This window comes from Bemisia tabaci, chromosome 3 (genome assembly GCF_918797505.1).
Source record: "Bemisia tabaci chromosome 3, PGI_BMITA_v3".
Classification (NCBI taxonomy): Eukaryota; Metazoa; Arthropoda; class Insecta; order Hemiptera; family Aleyrodidae; genus Bemisia; species Bemisia tabaci.
The window spans coordinates 36023198-36045425 of record NC_092795.1 but is presented as its reverse complement, the minus strand read 5'-3'; the positions used below and the strand labels follow the sequence as shown (position 1 = coordinate 36045425).

Below are 22228 nucleotides of genomic sequence, written 5' to 3'. Positions count from 1 at the left end.
AACATTCTAATAAGCAAACAAGCAGCACTGAATGAAGAACAACAGATAACTTTAGTTACCAACCCCTTCCCCCTCGATGATATACCAATAGGTGATTCCGAGGTTACCAAGAAATCATAATTCAATCAAGACGAACAAGAAACATCAGGAAACTTCTCAAGAAACCGTATCATGTATCAACTGCATCATAATATGTAAATAGTATGTAACTCTACAAAGGGAACATAATTCTAAAGGGGTGAAATTATTCAAAAAATGTAAATTAATCATATAGGTTTCTTTTCAGAATGTATTTACAGGCCTTCGAGCTATGGCCTGTCTCCCATAGTTTCAACTTGTAAATAACCTAATAAATATTGATTTCTATAAAAAAAAAAAAAAAAAAAAAAAAATTTCGCGTGCTCATTTTTTTCCGGTGTTCTTTTTCACATGAGTTCCCTCCTTGCTGACCGTGACTATCCAAAGTATCTTGCGCTTCTTGCTGAAGAAGACGTTCAAAATAAAAATGAATGATTTCAGCAACAACTGCATAAGTATCCTGAGTCTTCTTTAGCCTCCTAAACTCTTTATCATATCTCGGTGTGTTCTTATTCCTGTCTTCAATGTTCAGAGTTGAGCACTTGCGTGGTAAACTGGTGCACCAAAAATACGAGTACCTATGGAAGGACATTCCGTGGCGGAATTGCGGAAAGTACAATCATGTTGATCAAACGTCTGTTAGGAACTATTCTCACCGGACCATTCTTAATTAAATAAATCTTTATTATTAACGTTGATTTGCTACTTGTGTTGTAAGAAAATCCAAATTTTTCATTTTTTTTTGCAATCAGTCGAATTCTTCCTAACTGGAGACCTGTACAAAGAAAATCTCTGCGCAGCGTCTCCCTGAGAAATATCCTGCCCAAGTTTTGGCAAGCATAACACTTTCACATGTCCTCCCCCCCCCCTTTTCATTTCTCGGAAAAGTTTAGACATAAATGCCATCAGATTCGAACCGTGCGTGGAGAGAAATATGAACAGAGATTTGCCTAACATCTGCTCATTAAGATTCGCCCAAAGTAATACTATAGCCCTTCGTTTGATTCCGGGCTTTCCCATGTTTGCCATAGCACTGTGTGTCAATATAAATTGAAACTTTGGGTTAATTGGTTTCTAACTTCCCGTAGGATCCGAAGCGAAGTGACCGGGAACACACACATTTGTCTCAGTACACTGGGAAAACAAAAAACAAAAAAAAAAACACATTGAATCTCCAGCCCAGACTCATAAAAACATCGAGAAGAAAAAATACTCTTGATTCGATCAGATTTAAGCTTAAACCACGAACCAAGCCTCTTAATTTGAGCGGATTTCCTTTTGATTTAAGCTTAAATCTAATTGAATCAAGAGTCCTTTTTCTTGTCAATGTTTTCAAGAGTCTGGACTCTAGATCCAATGTGTTTTTTTTTTTCCAGTGGATATGTAGGCAAACCAACTTAATGAGCGCATGATTTTTCTTCAACCCTCGTTTTATCATCACTGCATACAGCCAGCAAGTCGCTAAGACCAATAGAGATGGACCATTAGACATATCACCGTCCAAATCCCGGTTCAGCGTTTGATGAACATCTGAGTCCAGTAGTAGCCCCAGGAGCCTCCCTTGGCGAAGCCGACGCCGATCTCCTTGAAGTCGGGCGAGAGGATGTTCTCGCGGTGGCCCTGGCTGTTCATCCAGGAGTTCATGACGGTCTGTGCGGTGGTCTGGCCGGCGGCGATGTTCTCGCCGGACGCCCAGGCCTTCAGCCCGGCGTCCTTCATCATCTTGGACGCGCTCCCGAGCCTGGGCGACGTGTGGTCGAAGTACCCTCTGTCCCTCATGTCCGCCGATTTGGTCCGCGCCAGCTTCGACAGCTCCCGCAACTCCCTCAGAGGACTCCGCCCGTGTTTCGCTCGTTCCTCGTTCACCAGTGTCACCACCTACAACAGCAATGAAAAGTCGTAATGGACCAACAGACAAGGTACGAATTTCAGCATTCTGATTCATGTTTCTTAACCAAAATTTTATGTAGAACACGATGCGCACAACGGAAAGTACCGAAATCAAACCTCACGAAGATATTTAATGATTCTTAGTGCGTGAATTCAAACCATCCGCTCATGAAAAACTCAATGCTCTACGTGATTCACATCGCGCGCTAAACTTTATCATGACAGTCTCTGCGATCTAAAAATCCGGCAACCTCGATCTTGACGCTTTGGCTCAGCTATAGCAAATTGCTTATAGTTTTAGCAATACATGGAGGGAAATGAACACTGCTCAATTGAGAAGCTTGCTGAAACCGTTGTTGTGCGCGATTTGACTTACGTAGAGCATTGAGTTTCTTGTGAACGGGCAGTTCAAATTCCTCGGAACCAATTTGTTATAAAAACGTTAATATCTTTGTTAAGAGTTGGATTTAGTAATTTTCGTCGTGTGAATCGTGTTTATCGTGAAATTTTGGTAAAGAAACATGTTTCAGATTGCTTAAATTCGTACCTTGTCGAGTGGTCCATTATGTATAAAAACATCCGCTTATCTTAATTTATTTAATTCTGATAGCTGAAGTTCACAATGATATCGTGCACGACGTCATGTCAAGGCAGTTTTTGGTATGAGGGCATGTGCGAAGAGTGTCGGAGGAGAGGTTTCCCAAACCAGTTTTGGATTGGGTACCACCTGAGAAAAGCCGAGGAAGACGTCCAGAGTGGCATGAAGCGTAAGAAAGAAATGAAAGATTGGAAATTTCAGTGAAATATTTCATAAAATTTTACGTGGCTGTGATATATTTCATATTTTTCAGGGGCTAGAGTATGCAAGATGCACTCAAACACACACAAATAGAAGAAAGTCACAATTTTGAAGCAAAATCTCAATGAAAATGCAGTTCTTGTGTTTGTTTATGTGCACTTGTCAGTGGCTTGTCGTCGCGCAGGGTTGCCACGGTCAGGGAATACCCGGAAATGTCAGGGAATCTTAAAAGTCAGGGAAAACCGGGAAATGTCAGTGGATTCTGAAAAGTTAGGGAAAACCTAGAAATGTCAGGAAAAAAGACGAAAATGTCAGGGAAATATTGTTACGTCATCTTCATTTGCTTTCCAGAACGAGTTCGGCGTTTCGAACAACAAATTTGCCTGATAATTACTTCTGATTATGTATTTTTAACAATCTGGCATATCTTCAATTGTCAAGGGATTTCACCAAAATGTGTCAGGGAAATCAGGGAAATGTCAGGGAATTTCATTCTCTAAATTCTGCGGCAATCTTGGTCGCGGATGGTAAAAGTTGTCAAGAAGTCAGTTTCATCATTTATGCTAGTTGAGCAGCTACGCTTTCCTAGCCCTGGTGGTTACCAATACTGTTACTTGGACGTATTTCTACCAAACAGACCTATGTGGATGTGAGAAATATGGGGTGTGCTCGTCGAAGCTGCATAAGAAGCAATGTGAAAGTGGGCGTGATTCCTTTTGAAGAATTGGAAGAGCGGGATTTTTTATTCTATCAAACAGACCTATGTGCCAACTGAATGCGGGAGTCATGAGCCGCGGGCATGGCAAGAGAGCGTTGTGGACAGGGCTCATGAGTTAAAGTGCTCCGACGACGATGTCCCCGCTGCCGCGCCCTCGAGCTTACCCTCGTTCGTTGCCACTGACGTCACTGGCGCTTTATTATTCTAATTCACTCTTACGGCCAGAGAACTAACGAGCACACCCCATATTTCTCACCTTCACATAGGTCTGTTTCGTAGAAATACGTCCACTTGTTATTTCCCCTCTATCACATGTTTGAGACATCTCTATGTATTCATTCTCAAGGAGAACCCCGAACCCCCGTTTCCATTCCATCGTTTTGTTAAAATGGACGTATTTCTACCAAACAGACCTATGTGGAGGTGAGAAATATGGGGTGTGCTCCAGAAAGCTGCATAAGAAGCAATGTAAAAGTGGGCGTGATTCCTTTTGAAGAATTGGAAAAGCGGGATTTTACATTCTATCAAACAGACCTATGTGCCAACTGAATGCGGAACTCATGAGCCGCGGGCATGGCAAGAGAGCGTTGTGGACAGGGCTCATGAGTTAAAGCGCCCCGAGGACGATCCCCCGATGCTCCCCCGCTTTTTCATTGCCGCTGACGTCACTGGCGCTTTATTATTGGACGTATTTCTATCAAACGGAACTATGTGCATTATGACGTGAGCCTTGTTATGCATATATCCTTATGGGTCTCAGGGCTCATGTCTTAATGCACATAGTTCCGTTTGGTAGAAATTCGTCCAATTCTCATTCACTCTTATACGGCCAGAGAACTAACGAGCACACCCCATATTTCTCACCTTCACATAGGTCTGTTTGGTAGAAATACGTCCAAATGGAAAATTTTACTGTGATTCCGGGAAACGGCGATGCACGAAATCGCTATGGCTGGGTATACCGACGTCACTTTCCAGGTATACCTTTGTCACTCGTCTCGATCGCCATGTTCACTCTGACATGTGATGAACATTGTCACTCGTGCGAGTGACGCTAACGTAGACGAGTTACGTAGGTAGGAACGTGTAACCTAGTTAAAACAATAGCAGAGGCCCTGCCGATACACATTTTTCGGCATTTTTTCCACTATTGACGGCTACAAAAACCGCTGTTTTGTACTGGAATATAAATAAAAATAGAGCACCGTTTCCAGCAGGTTTGCACGAATGCAAACAATGCCATAAGTGTTATTTTAATGAAAGGAACTGTAGACACTGGAATCCAACATAACGAGAACGGGTAGTCGTCGAGTTTAAAGGTGGAAACAGACCAGCATTTTATAAACATCAGGAACATCATCACAGCATTTCGAACATTTTGCAAAAATTATAAGTTGATAGTTTTCTTTGTGTGAGTGTGCAAAAAACAGATCCATCAGCTCTAGACACACATTTCAGTTGTTTACTCGCAAAAACATGTATTTTGAAAACACTGAAATAAAAGTGAAACCATCCGAATGCGAAGAAATGCATTCGATCGAACATTCGAACCATCGCAGCATTACTAAAAGTTTTCAAATTAAATAATTTTGGAAAGGAACAACGAAAATGTGCGTTAAGTGCATTATCGCGTTCGGACTATTGCTGCAGCTATGCTTTAGGGCTTTCTTAATAGATAATCTTAGAAAGAAACAAGAAAAATGTGCATTTAAGTGCAGACCGCTTTTCGTCCAACCATTTTTTTAGGAACCTTTGTCCGATTCCTGGATGTTCGCTCACTTCTGCTATAGATTTACTTTACCCGCAGATACCTCATGCTGTCATGGCCGAATTAAGAGGATGGCCACATGGGCCGCGGCCCATGGCGGCAAAATGTAGGGGGCGGCAAATTTTGCAATCTTTTTGAATGTACGCATCAAAGAAAAAGAAGAAAAAATCGGATTCAGAAAATAAATTGCGAACGAGAAATCGCGACAAAATCTCTCATTTCCTGAGAGTAAAAGTATATTAAACATTTAATGTTGTCATCTTTCGGCGATACAAGAGACAACACTTTTAATTAGTCAAGTTAAGAGAGAAACCAAACGCGCAATTTGACCTTGCGAGGAGCGGCGCAGAGAGCAATAATAACGAGGACTGAAATGAAAAGGAGAAGCCTTTGGCGCGGCGGTCGGCATGAAACGCATAGCGCCTACAAGACTGCATGAATACTTCACGCATTGCGTCAATCACACTGCGGTCAGCAGCAGTCGGCGTGAACCGCATAGCGCCCACAAGACTTCATGAATACTTCACGCATTGCGCCAAACACAGAGCGGTCGGCGCAGCGGCAGAAGTTAAAATTGTCAAACCGCATTTATGTTTGTTCTTTCATAATTTTTTCGTTCGTTTGTTATGAATGGAAGGCCTTGTCCAAACAGGGATGGGTTTACGGAACTTAACTTTCGCGGAAAGTTCCGTGAACTTTCGTTAGTGTTGACAGGGCTTTCACCAAAAATGTGCCCAACACGAGTGAACTCGTCCCATACCCCACCCTCCCCCACTGGCACATTCACTTAACGAATTAGAAGGGGGCGGAAAAATACAGGCGGCCCATGGGCGGCAAGTTGGTAAATACGGCCCTGCATGCTGGTATTATTGCATGACTGACCTGGGACTCGATGCTTCCGGCAGGACTGGAGCTCGGGACGGTGTTTTTATCCGGGATGGTGATCTTCTGGCCGGGGTAGATGGCGTTGGGGTTGTTGATCTGCGGGTTGGCGTCGACGATCGTGTTGAGGGTGACCTTGTTGCGCTGCGCGATCTTCCATAGCGTGTCGCCGGAGACGATGGTGTAGGTGGTGGCAGCGTAAATCGCGGGGAGAGAGACGATCGCAACGACCATCAAAATCGTCGGCAGGAATGTCGACCGGCTCTTCTTTGATACCATCTCGTGGCCTTGCATATGCTAAGAGAAACCCTATTCATAGAGGAAAGGAAAATCCAATTTTTAATTGATTTCTTCGGGTTTTCAATGCCTCTTCTAGTCTATCCAGAGGTGGATCCAGCAATTTGGCATCACCGGATTTTATCCACTTAAACCTATGTTAAACAATCGATTCATGTCGGAGCACCTGGCGGTGCCTGGCCCCTCCAAGAATCGATACATTTCCATAGGTTTAAATAGAGAAAAAGAAAGGTGCCAACTTGCTGGGAGTGTGAATGGAGTGTGAATGAGGGTGAAAGGAAGAATGCAAAACCATTAAACTAAAAACCTTTATGTTATAATACATTTAAGAAAGAAGGCAGAGAATTTACAATTCCTGTTCTTTTAGATAATCATAGTATTATCTAACGTTAACATATAAAATTAATGCAGTTTGTTAAGTTTTAGTTTTAAGCCACGTAGATAGATACAAGAAACACTTGTAGTAGTTACGATATATTTAAATAAAATTTCTTTTAAAAAAAAAAAAAAAAAAAAAAAAAAAAAACTTGCTGGGTCCGCCGATGAGTCTATCCAACCGGTAATCCTAAAAGCTACAATACTTGTCTACCGTGCTGAGGAAGAACGCCGTATGAGCCATCGGGCGTTGCCAAATTTCTTTCGACAAATCGCATATTCCCAGGAAAATTTGTGAATATTTCTCTTTCGATTTTCTAGAGGACTTCGTTTGTAATTTGACCTGGAAAGTTTGAAAATTTCAAGAAAAAATATTCCCAACTTTCCTCCCAAATGAGTATTTTCTGAGAGTAAAATTGGCAACTCTTGAATGTTCATACGGCGTTCTGTCTTAGCACGGCAGCTGTATCCACTCGCCAAAACTACTTTTGCCCAAATTAACGGGAAGAACAACCTGGTGCTGATCCCTAATAGTTTAGATTAAATGGAGCCAGTTCAGAAGGTACCAGTGCTGAGCCTTACAGACTGTAGGTCTCAGCAACATGACATCAAAATTACTAGAGATTTGTGAATGTTTTATTCAATTTTAATTAGGATTGTGTTTTCGACAACATTAATATTTTAAGCAATTGTGCCGATTGAGTTTATCAGAAAAGAAGTCAATACATAGGTTGTCTCAAAAGTACTGCACGTTTTTTTCTTATTGACGAACGGTAGTAGATATCAAAATGCGGTTTGTGTAGTCTTAAAGACCGGCCAATTACCGATGAAATAAGACAAATCCGAGCTCTCTAAGTAAAAAAATGACCAAGTTACAGCGTTTTGAAAATGACTTGTAGAGGGGACCCCTACGGGATTTTCAGCTTCTTTTCTGGAAAAAAAAACAAAGAATTAAGGATTCAAGTGGTTTTATTAAATCAATTTTGCAGAATCTTACCAAGATTACTAGCATTTACTCTTCTTCACTGGATGACTGGACACTAGTTTCCTTCTCAAAATACCCTCCATCACTTGCCACACAGCGCCGCAACCGTTCTTCCCAATTCTTCAAAGATGGTTTTTTCGAATTCTTCTTGTCTAATGTTCTTTAAGAAAGTTTCAACAGCTCTTTTCATCTCGTTGATGGAGTTAAACTTCCTGACTCTTAAGCCCTTTTTCAACGTAGGAAATAACCAAAAATCGCAGGGAGCAAGGTCCGGGCTGATATCATGTTACCAACTTCATTTGATCGCGACGATTTCTCTGTAGAATTTTTGATCAATCAAATCTTTGTTTTTTCCAGAAAAGAAGCTAAAAATCCTGGAGGAGTCACCTCTACAAGTCATTTTCAAAACACTGTAACTTGGTCATTTTTTGACTTAGAGAGCTCAGATTTGTCTTGTTTTATTGATAATTGCTCGGTCTTTAAGATTACACAAACCGCATTTTGATATCTACTACCGTTCGTCAATAAGAAAAAAACGTGCAGTACTTTTGGGACAACCTATGTATTTTTGAAATAGAGGAAAGAAAGTCTGAGTGTCATAGAATGGGTCTCTCGCACGTCATAAGCACAGTCAAGTAAACTAGCTCTCTACAGATCATACGGTACGAAAATCACGATATAGGCTCGTATGAAAAGTCTTAAATCTACGCCTTACGGCACAATCTTCGCGGTTTGTTTCACGCTCTTTCAAATTTACCACAACCGTGGGCGCCTGGGCGGTTTTCCTTGAGTCGTCGACTGTTAGATTTGCTCAGTGAGAGACGCAAGAAAACTACATACATTCAAAAACCATCTCGCAAACTGTCACGAAATTCTCTTTTGTGTGATTTCTAGCTCTCGTTTTTGCAAAACCGAAGAACATGAAGGGAATCAATCGTTTGCTAAAATGCAAACAATAATTGAAATCATGCGAGAAAAAATTTGCGGGATTATTTTTTTAAATTAGGATTTTGACCGTAGGATTTTGAGGATTTTTAGGATTTTGAACCGTATGGGGGACTGTACTGTCACAGGTTTAGCAATCCTGCGGACCCCAGCTGGTAGCCCCTGCCTCAAAGGGGGTGGGTAGACAGGGCTCTTAGCTGTAGTGAAAGCAACCTGTCTAGGAGAGGTAACTCCGAAATCAAACCCTGGTCCTCCAGGTTGGGGGTTGGGGCATCGGGCTGACTCCCCGATCCTCGGAAAAAATGTACAATGTCAAAAAACCCAATAACATATGCCTCGGTAACCATGGAAACAAACGGACTCTTCGACTTAGATTACGGAAAACGACCCTCGCTTTTGGTACTTGGAATGTGCAAGGCATTTCCAAGAAACTGACGGAAGTGGTATCGGAGATAAAGAACAACGGGGTCGACGTGGCGGTAATAACGGAAACGAAGAAAAAAGGCCACGGATCAGAGAGCCTTGGGGACTATGATTTATTCTACAGTGGAGTGCCAAAACATCAGCGTGCACAGCAGGGTGTCGCAATTCTGATCCGCAAAAAATTTCGAAAAAATATTAAGAACTGGGAAGCCATCAACGCTCGCATGATTAAGATGAACCTAACTATGCACGGTCACAGAGTCACTGTTTTGGGGGTATACGGGGTCAATGATGATGCTACCATCGCACTTAAGGATCAGTTTTTTGAAGAACTGGACGAGGAGGTAGTGAAGGTAGGACCTGGGAGAGAAGTCCTTGTGTTGGGAGATCTAAATGGAAGAACGGGATCCCGGGTTAACAGTAAAATCGTTGGCCCGTTCGGTGAAGTTACAGTGAACGACAACGGAAGCCGCATTATCGACGTTTGCGAGCAGAGGGAATTAAAAGTATTGAACGGGTTCTACCAACACAAGGATATTCACAAATATACTTGGGTTCAACCTACCCGCGGCTTAAGATCCATCATTGACTACGTGCTCGTTAAACAGGTAACAAACCTGAAGATCCAGCAGGTGAGGGTATGTAGAGGACTCTCCTGCGGTAGTGACCACTATTTCCTCAGAGCGGATGTAGCCTTTCCCGCTCGTGTGTCGCAGAACGATCAAGGCGACAATCAACAACCGGAGCGACAACGCGTACATCAAGTTCAGTACAACATCGATAGCCTAAAGCACCCGAGTGTCAAGGCTCTGTACGCAAAGCGCCTGGATGAAAAGTTAGGAGATGCATGCGATGGCAGTACGGAAGAGCGGTATGAATTCATTAAGAATTGCGTTCACTCGGCGGCAGCGGAGGCCCTGGGGGTTTCTGATCAAAAAAATGATAACAGAAAACCGTACTGGTGGGATGCGGAGGTAGAGGAGGAAATAAATGTGAAAAGGAATAGGTATCATCAGTTTCTCTCTTCCCAAAAGTTGGATGATAAAATCATGTACAGACAGGTTCAAGCAAGAGTCCGTCGGGTAATCACTCGGAAGAAAAATGAGGCTTGGGAAGAAAGCTGCATGAAGATAAATACCTACCTTGGAGGCCGGAAAAGTACGGAAGGCTGGAAAGTGATCAAAGGGTTGCGACGGAATAAAATGCGCGACATCATATCTCCGATACCAATTGACAAGATGGAGGACTATTTTAAAGATTTATTAACGGAGAGGCGACCCGAGTTTCAAGGCGGAGTCATAAGCACTAAAGAAGATTCCAACGTGGAGATCCAGCTCCAAGATGTAGTGAAGGCTGTGAGGGAGTTGAAAACTCGCAGAGCTCCTGGACCTGGGGGTATACCGGCGGAGTTGATAAAATGTGGTACCGGTAAACTATTTGAACATCTGAGGAAACTTATGCAAGACTGTTTGCATGGTTCCGAAATACCAAAGGATTGGAAGGAATCTTGGATTACTCCCAGTCATAAGAAAGGTAGTAAGCAAGATTGCGACAACTACAGAGGTATATCGGTCACAGGAACCTTGAGCAAGGTCTACGGTAAAATTCTCAAGGCAAAGGTCGAAGAGGTTTGGAGCGGCCAGGAAGCCGAAGAACAGGCTGGTTTTAGAGCCGGTAGGTCTACCGTCGACCATTTGTTCACCATTACCCAGGTCATCGAGAAGAAAAGGGCGGTCAGCCAGGAGCTGCACTTGGTGTTTGTGGATCTTCAGAAAGCTTATGACAGCGTGCCGTTAGTGAAGCTTTGGGAAGCCTTGGAAAAAAGGGGTTTTAGCAAAGGACTTGTGGGGGCAATTAAATCATTTTATAACGGGACGATAGCAAAAATTAAATGTCGTGGAGAGTTGTCCGGAGGTTTTTTCGTCACAAAAGGGCTAAAACAAGGCTGTTGTTTGTCACCAACACTATTTAAGGTATACCTAGAGCACGTTTTAGAGGAATGGAAAAAGAAGGTTGCAGGAATGGGCGTTCCACTCCTTGATGGGCAGACCCTTTATACTCTATGCTTTGCCGATGACCAGATCGTTGTAGCTCAAGATGAGGAAGATGCAGATTACATGACGCGGAAGTTGGTCGAAGAATATCGGAAATGGGGCATGGACGTTAGTGTGTCCAAGACAGAGAAGCTGGTCGTGGGAGCAGCGCATCAACGGCAAAGCATAGAGCTTGAGGATGGACGGCGCATCGAAGAGTGTGACGAGTATAAGTATCTCGGTGTTTGGCTCGATCAGGATGGAAGGATGGATAGAGCAATTAAGGACAGGATCATCCAGGGCAGGAGAGCCATCGCGATGCTGAACGGGGTGCTCTGGGATCAGAGCATCTCAAAGGCAAACAAGCACCGGATATATGACGCCATCGTTAAAAGTATCGTGCTCTATGGTAGTGAAGTGTGGCCTTTGACGAAAAGAACGCAAGAAATGTTGAGGGCAACTGAAATGGATTTTTGGCGGCGATCTGCCGGCATTTCGAGACGGGACCGTGTCCGTAATGAGAGAATTCGCCAGGTGATGAAGGTTGAGAAAGATATCGTGCACGACGTCATGTCCAGGCAGTTATGCTGGTATGGACATGTGCAAAGAATGTCGGAGGAGAGGTTGCCCAAACAAGTTTTGGATTGGGTACCACCTAGGAAGAGGCGACGGGGACGTCCCGTAAAGGGTTGGCGGCAGGGCGTTGACAAAGAGATGTTGCGGTGTCAGTTGCCCGATAACCTCTGGGAAGACAGGCATATGTGGCGCTTGGGTGTCGTAGAACGCCAGAGTGCGTTATAAAGCGACTTTTTATATATATATATATGATTTTGACGTTTTTTTCTGAGCAAATCTGGTTGCCGGTGGCCTACGTACAGTAATTGCCCCATGGAAGCAAAAATCTTAAAAAAGCATGTTACAAACTACGCAAATCGCACGTCTGAGAGCGGATTTCAGACTTTTTGGATGTGCGTAGAGGTTTTCTTGTAATTATACCGAAGGAAGGTGTATCCACCAATAGCTGTATCTCATGTGTGGACAGACCAATTTCTTTTTCTCATAAATAACAATTTATGCTTCAAAAGTTTAATTTTCAATTGACTGAAGGAGGTATTATCTGTATTCCTAACCGTGAAAGTCAGGCTGAATACAGAACTTCATTTTGCAGTGAGAACCACAATTCCTGGCTCAGTTTAGAAACGACGTATGCGCCATCAGTTTACCTATGCCCTTAAGTGTTTTTACGGAAGGGCTAGAAAATGTTGTTCTTAATCGCAAAATGTAGTCCAAATCAGGAAAAGGGACCAAGTGCAAAACGCTTTGGAGTTGATGATGGAAAAGTGGAATAATTAAAAGCAAGAAATAATCAGATCTCGTAGATCGACGTAGGGGACGCCCAGTGAGAGGTTGGCGACAGGGGGTGTTAAATGAGATAAGAGATTGTCAACTCCCTGATGACCTGTGGGAAGACCGAGCTTTGTAGCGATTAGGCGTCGCACAGCGCCAAAGAGCGCTATAAAAGCGACATATTTATATATATATATATATATAATCAGATCTCTTTGTTTTCCGGGGAAAATAAATTATTATAAAAAACTTTGCCTTTGGTGTTTTTGATCCGTATAGCTGTCCCTCAAAAACGCCAAGCAATGTGTCAACCCTTGATTGATCATTGAAAGAGTTGTACGAAATGGCAACGTCACAGAGTAGACTGTTTCAATTCGCGCTCGAAAATCGTTTCTGTTACAAACCAGAAATGGACGTCGTTTCATCCCTCTCCGCATTTGGAAACCTTAAGAGCTTTTTTTTTTTTTTTCACAATTTGACAAGCTGGAAATAAAACGACGTCGACGTTTTTTGCGCTCTTACGAGGAAACAGGAAAAATTTCCCAACCGCATACGGTAAAAATCTCAATTCATGAGTTGGCAAGGACACTAAAAGAAATCAACGTTTAGCTAAAACGGTCCAGTAAATTACATACGAGTGATGAAAAATTGTCATGCTGACGAACAGAGCGAGGTATTGCATCGGGCTTAAAAGCTCTACATTGGTTGCTCGCATTTCTGTCAGTTTTTCTATGACATTTGATGCGCCTACGTTTTACAGATAGGCAATTAGCAGCACGTGATTTCTACGAGAATTTTAAATTTAGTGTTCAGCGGCGCGGGCCGATTATTAAAAGAAAAGAAACATAAATATCTTTGTTTTTAAGTAAACTATTAAAATTGTAATTTTTAATGATGAAAACACTCAATAAAGACATAGGCGAGACATTCACCATAAGTAACATGGAAGGCAGCGAATCCCTATGTCGAGGAAGGAAAACAAAGAGCTAGTATTTCTGTAACAATATTCCTTCCGTAAATCATATAAGTAGACAAAAGCTGGTCTAATTATTTTAGTTTTTCATTTTGAGAAAATGAAAATAGTTTTTAAAAAAAATCTTTATAACTTAGCACGTACCTGTGGTCGCAAAACGGAAAACTTTCTTAAAACAGATTTGTGAGCTAGCCACAAACGTAGACACGGTTCTGTACGCTAACGTTGTTCAACAACACCAAGATATCTCCAATGGATCCGTCCGAATATATAGACACGACTGCACTTTGTCTCGCTAAAACGGCCACTGATTGGATCCAAATCAGCTGAGGAGGCAAGGTCAGGGGAAAACCAGCAGCAAAATCCCCATGTTGGTGATTGAGTTTAATAATCAACTTTAACACTCTTGTACGCAACGGACAAGGAAAAGAAGTAGCTTTTTAAGGAAAAAGGTAAAAAAAGAGATCTCAGTTTCCCAGGGTCCCTCATGCTGGGTAAGCTGCCTGTTAAGCGTCGAACGGTTCTTGATAGGAAACAAAAAGCTTTTGAATTTGTATTTACATTTTATTTTTTTTACAAATTAAACCTATTTTTTTTACTCAGTTTTCCATAGGTAATATTTAAAGCAAAGAAAAAAAAGACCCATTTTATGATTTTAAAAATCGAAACGTTTCAAATCAATCGATGTATGATATTTTGAACGTACACGACTGTATTTTTTTTCTTCCTCAGGAAAGAACAACGTTTGACCCCTAGGTCACCCTTGGTTAGAGTACTTTCTTCTGACGTGTCGAGAGGCAAAGTGCATGGTGATGAATTAGAAATCAAATTTTGTCACGAAATATTTATTTGATTTGTACAACAAAATTTATAACACTTTGAGAACATCCTGTTTCGGATAATAACTGTACGCTTCTCCGTACTGTGTGCGTACTGCAATTCCGGTATCCGCACAAACGGATGAAAAGGGTAAAACTTATCTGTAAATAGATCTTTGGATGGGATCGGGAGATGTTTTTAATACAACAATATTTGTTTGATTTATACAATTAAATTCTATAAATGTTCGATGTATAATTTTTTCCGCGCAACTAAGACCCATTATGACAGTTTCATAAAATTGAAAAACGAAAAAGAAGTAAAAACACCGATTCGAAACGTTTTACTAGGTGCGCAGGTAAAGTTATTTTGCCTGAACTTTTGCCAATTTCATCGTTGAGACATATCGACGGTGTAAGTCGGCAATCACATAACTCGTTTGCGGTGTCTGAAAATCTCCGCCTCTATGTTAAATTTTTTAAAGGAGAACAAATTGACGTCATTCCTTGAAGTTTATGCAGAATTTTCCTCGCATAGAGAAGGAAAATCACAGCAGTTTTAAAGGATTGCCGTTGAGTAGTTTTCCGTTCAAAAAATAAAGTGTGACAGGAAGTCTGCGACGTCGCAAACCGAGTTATGTGATTGCCGACTTACACCGTCGATATGTATATTTCATGTGATAAGAAAACTTTAGCTGTTACGTATGTGTGGCACGAGGCTGGTCGAATATATGTATAGAAACATGGGTACTTATTAGTGACTTAAATTAGATGAGGAGTAGGACTCCGTCCTCCTTTTTGAACGAAGAAATACGCATAATGGGTCAATAAACTGGCTGGCTCGTGCCAAGTTCAAGTCAAACATGCTGTCAACTCAAAAACGCGTTCGCGTCTTGTTACAATTTATCTCAGCTGTCTTCTATTCTCTCAACGTTTACGTTTCAACTGGTTTTTTAGCGCTTCGGGGGGTCCGTATTCATTGAGCTGTTATATGTATACTATTGACTAATGAATGAAGAATCTAAATTAGCAGCATCTCACAGTGTAAACGCTGATCCTAAGGATGTAATATTGCTAGTTGGTGATTTCATCAATGACACATATCTTTGAAAATCAGGAACTGTTGAAGACTTTACTCCAAAAGTTTCAGGGGCTTCCTTGTTTTCTTCTGACGGATAGCTGTTATGACTGAAATAATTTCAATTTTGAATTTCTAATCCTGGATTTACATCGAACATCGTCCAAGCATTGATTGAATTCCTATATTGGTTACCAAAACAAATCTTCGTGTTTTGTTGAATATTTTAGCTGGTTCATTTCAAGCGATATCAACACGCCCCAGGTTGGCGAATAAAATGTTCAACGTCATTGACTGATAAATTGGTGAATAGACCGCATTTGTGTTCAATTTTCATTAAACTTGAATTTTAACAGGGGGTAATCAGGTTTTCTATTAAAAATATTGACAGAGGTTTGGTAATAGTTGCCGAAATTTTCGCTTTTATTCAATCTAAATGGTTTACATGAGTGACCCTGCTGAACGACCACGTAGGTATAGGTAAAACATGGTAACACGCCAACATGGTGCCAACATCTTAACAATAGGGTATTCTGTTGAGATAAGTATGTCACTATGATGGGGCCAACATTTAAACATGCACGGAGAAAAAAACGTGGGTCATACGAACTTAACGATTTTGATTCACATGAAATATTTTTCTTATCGACGGAGGTTTTTAGTTCAGTGACGTGATCATTTAGTTCTATGAACTGAATGGACCACTAGACAAGGTACGAATTTAAGCAATCTGATACATGTTTCTTAACCAGAATTTCACGTAGAACACGATTCACACTACGAAAATTACCGAAATCAACTTCTAACGAAGATATTAACGTTTTTATTTTGCACTGATTACGAGGAATTTGAACTGCCCGCTCACAAGAAACTCAAAGCTCTACGTGAGTCAAATCGCGCACTACAACGGTTTCAGCAAGCTTCTCAATCGAGCAATGTTCATTTTCCACCATGTGTTGTTCAAACTATTGGTAATTTGCTATAGCTGAGACAAAGTGTCAAGATTGAAGTTGAAGATTTTTACATCGCAGAGACTGTCATGATAAACATTTAGCGCGCGGTGTGAATCACGTAGAGCATTGAGTTTTCATGAGCGGGTGGTTTGAATTCACGCATCAAGAATCATTAAATATCTTCGTCAGGAGTTGATTTTGGTAATTTTCGTTGTGCGTATCGTGTTCTAAGTGAAATTTTGGTTGAGAAACCTGTATCAGAATGCTGAAATTCGTACCTTGTCTAGTGGTCCATTGGTTAGTTCGCTCGCCTATAGGCTCAGTCCTGAAGCGAAAAGCGCCACTGAACTATTCTCCGTACTGAGGAAGAAAGCCGTATGCACATTCGAGAGTCACCGAATTTCCCCGGCTAAAACATGATTTTTTTTTTTTAAAGGAAATCACGCGTATATTTCCTTGAGATTTTCAGATGTCCTAGAATATATTGTGATAAATAATTGTCTGTAAATTTTTCAGAAAAATGTTTACGATTTTCGCAGTAAATTCGTTTTTCATCGAAGAAAGAATGACAACGCTTGAAGGCTCATACGACGTTATTCCCTAACACGGCAGTATAATGACTGTTGTTTAACCCAAGTTTTTTTTTTTCTCTTTATGATACTGGTTGCATAGTGGCCTCTTTGACCAAGTTCATACCATTTTGCTACGTTGTTTGCTTTCAGCATGTCACCAATGTACCCATGGTAGTACGAATCCTTGGCTTTATAAACCAGTTAGTGGTTCATATGGAACGCGACTAATATTGGCAAATGAACTAATGATTCTCAGTCTGCTGTGAACCATACCAAGGTATCTCGTACCATACTTAGGTGTATATACCTTCACGAAGGTATATGGGTTATTATTATATTATTATGTTGCCAAAAACACCTAGTAAAATTACAACTTGATTTTGGGAAAGGCTGCAAAATAAAAGGGAAACAAATCAAAAGAAAAACCTGGAACGTTTCGAAATAGTTACAATTCTATTATCAACCGGAAACGAAAATTAAATAAAAATGAGTCGTCGATTCGCTGTTATTGCGGGACCAAGACTCAAACGAGACAGGACGAGGCTCACTGTCTCAGTCTCGCAATAACAGCGAATCGACGACCCATTTTTATTTAATTTTTGTTTCCAGTTGATAATGGAGTTGCAGCTATTTTGAAACGTTCTGGGGATTTCTTTTGATTTGTTCCCTTTTGCAGCCTTTCCCCAGTTAGGTTGTTATTTTATTATGTATTGCCTTTACTAGTATTAGTGGTTTTCCATGTAAAACAATAATTGGTTTACAAGGCATAGCTTTTTCTCAGTGTGGCCGTGTTTAGCAGGGTAAATACAGGGCTATTCAAAAGTCACGCACCACTGGTCATGAGGAGGATGGCCATTTGAAAATGTTGAGTCGCATCCCGCCCCGCCCCCCTCCCCCCGAGGGGGTCAAAACTGGAAAGTACCTAAAAAAGTTTCCCTCTCGATATGAGGAAAAACGTCACAAACCCTGAATCGATACACTGAAAAAAAAAAACTCCGGCCGTGGGAGCCGCATTGAAGGGCTATATAGACATACCGTCCGTTCCGGGCTCTAAGGTCGAAAATTCCGGCTGCTGGAGCCGTAGCTTCGGCCTCTGAACCCGGAGCAATTGAAGCTACGCCTCCAGCAGCCGGAATTTTCGGCCTTTTGGCCCGGAACGGACGGTATGTCTATATAGCCCGTAATTGCGGCTCCCACGGCCGGAGTTTATTTTTTTCAGCGTATCTTAATTGAACTGCATTTTGCAATTTGGAGCTATAAATTCTGACTCTTATGGAGAAACACTTATGTGCATAGGGAAACTAATGGCACATACGTTGTTTTTGAACCGGGCCGAAATTTATAGTTCCTAATTGCAAAATGTAGTCCAATTAGAACTAAAGGCATGGCTAGTGGAACGTGACTTTTGAATAACCCTGCATAACATTTTCTTGCCGTGGACAATTGGACTGCGTTTTGCAATTTGGAACTATAAATTCTGGCTCATCTAAAAAAACACTTATGTGCATGGGGAAACTAATGGCACATACGTTGTTTTTAAACCGGGCCAGAATTTATATTTCCAAATTGCAAAATGCAGTCCAATTGAAGAGCTGGAACTTGGTTGGTCCATGTATTACTCATGGCCAGTCGTTTTTACTCGACTTGGCCGCGTCGTGAGCCTGGGTCCCAGTTGCGACGTCGTCGGCCGACCCGGCGAGAACGTTATCCAGGAGGCGCAAAAGTCGCTTGTAAGTGAGAGCTCCGATCAAGACGTAGACGCCCACGCCTAGGACGAGTCCTGCCCAGAATTGGGTCGAATCGGCCGGACAGGGTGACGGGTCCACGGAAGCTTCCTCAGTGCAGTTCAATCCGCATTTCTCGCAGTCCGTTTCGGACATGAAGTAGCCCAGCTCGTGGTCGCATACGTAAGTGACGAGGCCAAACCGCAGGTCGGGGATTGTCTGAAACCAACGAATCCAATTAAACAGAATGGATCCAAGTCCTTTTTTGGGGATGAAAATAATTTACAAGTAATGCAATTACTCACGAGTTTTCTGGCTTCCTTTTTGAAAATTTATGGCAGACGCGCGTTTCGCCCTTCCCTCCCCCCCCCCCCTCATGGGTCTTCTTCAGTGCCGAAACTAACGCTAAAATACTAAAAACACAAACACACTTTTGAAACATGCTCAATGTCGCGAGGACAATTAATTGATTTTTTTAGTGTTTTTAGTATTAGAGCGTTAGTTTTGGCACTGGAGAAGGCCCATATTGGGGGAGGGGGGGGGGGGGCGACACGCGCGTCTACCATAAATGTTCAAAAAGGAAGCCAGCATGCGCGTGAGTAATCGCATTATTATTACTTATAATACTGGCGAATTCAACGTTAATTTACAAGTAGTTCAGAGCTTAACTATCTCTGCACATTTTCTCGTGTAAAAAATCGAATTCGAGGGAAAATATATTGAGTAGTAAAATAAGAGTTGAATTAGAACATTGAGCCTTGGGGCCTTATTCACAGTATAGAGCATTGAACAGCACCAACCCTTGTTTTGACATAAAGCCTGGATGCAACTATTCGAGCTTTAATGAATATGTGTGTTGCATACGCATGGACGTGAAGGCGTTTTGACTCCTGGCACTTATCGCTTCATTCTCGGCGCGAAAGAACGATTGCTCATCATGATCAAGGGAAGTTTAAAGAGACCCCTAACATCGCTCTTCTGAAAGAACGATTTGAACAAATTTTGAGTGAGATTCAACAGAGTAACTTCGGGAATAGATCCATCCGTGCAAGAAATTGTAATGATTTTCCTCTACGAAAAATTAAAATTAAAAACTTTGACAGATTTTGATCAATTTAAGGTAGGTTCCCATCCACACTTTTATCTTTGAAAGATACTTTTTCTTCGTTTAGACTTTATTCTTCCGGGTTTTTTTTTTTTTTTTTTTTTTTTTTTTTTTTTTTTTTTTTTAAATTTAATGCCAAGGCAAATCCCTGTTATACCTTGTTCTTGATCTTGAATCTGTCTCCAAACTAATTAAGGCGTAAGATGTTTCGGTCGATATTTTGAAAGAGAGTTAATCATGGTCGAAGGTTTTCACACGTTGCAATAAAGGTATTCATTTTTCAACTTTGTGAGCTATCGATACGTCATTCTCACATTCCCACCCACTCATTATAACCCTCTCCAAGAGTTGCGTACAATATCGGGTTCAAATCAGAAAATCATTCGCTGGAAACGACGCAAAAGCTGATACCGTTTTTTCGGGGCCTGCATACGGAATCTCCTCGTCGTTGTGGTTGATTTGGCAAGAGTTGTAGCCTTGCACCATGAGATGCCCGCAATCGACCCAGACTTTCGGAGTAAGCGAGGCTGCAATCCCTGCGATCAGAAACATCATCGTGATGACCAAAGCTGCCACCTTCACACATGAAGATCGGGATAACTCGAGCATTATAATGGTTTACGGCTCGAATTTTCAGCACGGTTTTTATTCTAACCTCTTCGACCTGAAATGCAAGAAAGAAACGAATTGAATTCTCCCATACTGCTAATACATATTCTGTGTCTGGTGTCAAGTATCACCCATGTTGCGTTGTCGAGCGAAAGGTCTAAATGGAAGACATTTATACAAGAATGGAATGAAACTACAGAGAAAAGGGAATTAAAAAAGATGGAGGGGGAGGGAAAGGGGAGGAAAGTACAGAACTCAGGCATACTCAGAATTTCATAAATTTGTATCTAAGTTATCGGCTTCAAGAGAGTTTTTTTATTTTTTGTATGGCTGTTGTAACTAATACCTCTTAAATTGACCAGTCGAGAGTGAGAAAAGAAAGAACTTTTCGATCAAATTTCATGAAGTAATGTACTTTAAAATGAGAAAAATTGTGTTGTCACTATTTGCATGTTTCCGTAAGGCGAAGCTAGAATCAATGAAATAGCCATGTATAATAAATAAAGAAAACAATCTGTTCTTGATTCATTATTATCAAGACCGCGGACCATAAGTAACGATCCATAAATGACGTGGCACGCCGAATTTAAGGCGGAGCAAGCGAGATCGAAAACATGTTGTCGCATTACTCCTTCGGGATGCCAATCAGGCAACTAATTCGTCGCCCCTCCGGAGTAAGAGCGTATCTCAGTGTCACGTGAGCCCAGTTTTACATGTTAATCCATCAGTGGCGTGGCATGCTTTGCGATCTATCGATATTTCCCCATTTGAAGCTGTGGTAAACAATCGATTATTAAGGTGTTCGCTGCGAACACCCTGTTTATCGATACTTTTTCATTGGTTTCAATGGCCGATCAATCGATGTATCGCAAAGCACGCCACGCCACTGTAATCCACGCTTTCTGGGGCTCACGCAGAAATAGAGATACGCCCTTACGTCAGAGGTGGATCGGGTGGATCTTACATCTGTCGTTTCATAACTCACCTCACAGGAGAATGTAGGTCAGGTGTATCTTAAAATCTTATTGTTTTAATTTTTGGCGATTTCTAATGCTTAAAATTTGGTCCATTTCGACGGCGTAAGTCCGCAATCACATATCTCGTTTACGGTGTCTGAAAATCTCCGCCTCTATGTTATTTTTTTAAAGGAGAACAAATTGACATCATTCCTTGAAGTTTTTGCAGAATTTTCTTCGCACAGAGAAAAAATCACGGCAGTTTTGAAGAATTGCAGTTGAGTAGTTTCCCGTTCAAAAAAGAAAGTATGACAGGAATTCTGCGACGTCGCAAACCGAGTTATGTGATTGCTGACTTACACCGTCGATGTATGAGTTGAATTCGGGAGTTCCAATAGGTTCAATGCGTGTCCCACGTGAAATTTTTATTTAAAAACTAGTCTGCTTGTTACTTACTCAGTCGATCGGTCTCCTATCAATTGCTCGTTGCCTTCGTGGGTACTTCTTTCGTTTCTGGTCCCTCTAGATTAAAGATTTTTCAATTTTAACTTCTCACCTGAAATCCTGCCATCAGGAGCCAAGCACACTTAAGGGAATTCAACGTCGCCGGCAGTCGGGTAAAATGCAGCTTTAGGTAGTCATTCGACCAACTCACCAGTTAAGATCCTACGCTACCGTACAACTCGCGAATCACAGAAGTTTTATAGAACTGGGAAAGGGGACTGCTAGATTCAACTGGTGGAAGACGATAGTCGACTGATTCCTTTATCTGGTTTTTTGTTAATACGATAAACTGGGTGAAATAGGATAATTTATTTTTGCAGTGTTGCCGGTTTGGTTTTATGTTACATTGTAGAACGGTCACCTCGGTCATGAATCATGTACGATGATTATTTTCCC

General features: G+C 41.5%; 3 protein-coding genes across 5 annotated transcripts in view; 1 reads left to right on the top strand and 2 right to left on the bottom strand.

The window, feature by feature from the left end:
• The window catches only part of MCU (mitochondrial calcium uniporter), a 389493-nt gene that overhangs the window by 251371 nt on the left and 115894 nt on the right, over positions 1-22228 (top strand). The gene's annotated exons all lie outside the window — the stretch shown is intronic.
• LOC109043394 (uncharacterized protein YkwD-like) lies at positions 1591-13806 on the bottom strand. Its single transcript, XM_019060586.2, has 3 exons — positions 13658-13806; positions 6136-6444; positions 1591-1956 (listed from the first exon to the last, which is right to left on the bottom strand). Exons 2-3 carry the CDS (start codon positions 6427-6429, stop codon positions 1591-1593), a joined length of 660 nt encoding a protein of 219 aa, XP_018916131.2. The 5' UTR covers positions 6430-6444; positions 13658-13806.
• LOC109043395 (uncharacterized) lies at positions 18129-22168 on the bottom strand. Of its 2 annotated transcripts, none has more exons than XM_072298280.1 (3): positions 21885-22168; positions 20175-20427; positions 18129-18877 (listed from the first exon to the last, which is right to left on the bottom strand). In XM_072298280.1, the coding sequence occupies exons 2-3, from the start codon at positions 20370-20372 to the stop codon at positions 18554-18556; spliced, it is 522 nt and encodes a 173-aa protein (XP_072154381.1). In that variant the 5' UTR covers positions 20373-20427; positions 21885-22168; the 3' UTR covers positions 18129-18553. The 2 variants fall into 2 exon arrangements, with proteins under 2 accessions (XP_072154381.1, XP_018916132.2); XM_019060587.2 differs by having other exon boundaries at positions 18130-18877; positions 21785-22164.

Excerpts from the sequence above, each read along its gene's own strand:
- LOC109043395 (XM_072298280.1), bottom strand. The coding sequence starts at position 20,372 with ATGCTCGAGTTATCCCGATCTTCATGTGTGAAGGTGGCAGCTTTGGTC. Across the intron at positions 18,878-20,174 it reads ATGCAGGCCCCGAAAAAACG|ACAATCCCCGACCTGCGGTT; the intron begins GTATCAGCTTTT and ends CGTTGGTTTCAG.
- LOC109043394 (XM_019060586.2), bottom strand. The coding sequence starts at position 6,429 with ATGCAAGGCCACGAGATGGTATCAAAGAAGAGCCGGTCGACATTCCTG. Across the intron at positions 1,957-6,135 it reads CCGGAAGCATCGAGTCCCAG|GTGGTGACACTGGTGAACGA; the intron begins GTCAGTCATGCA and ends TTGCTGTTGTAG.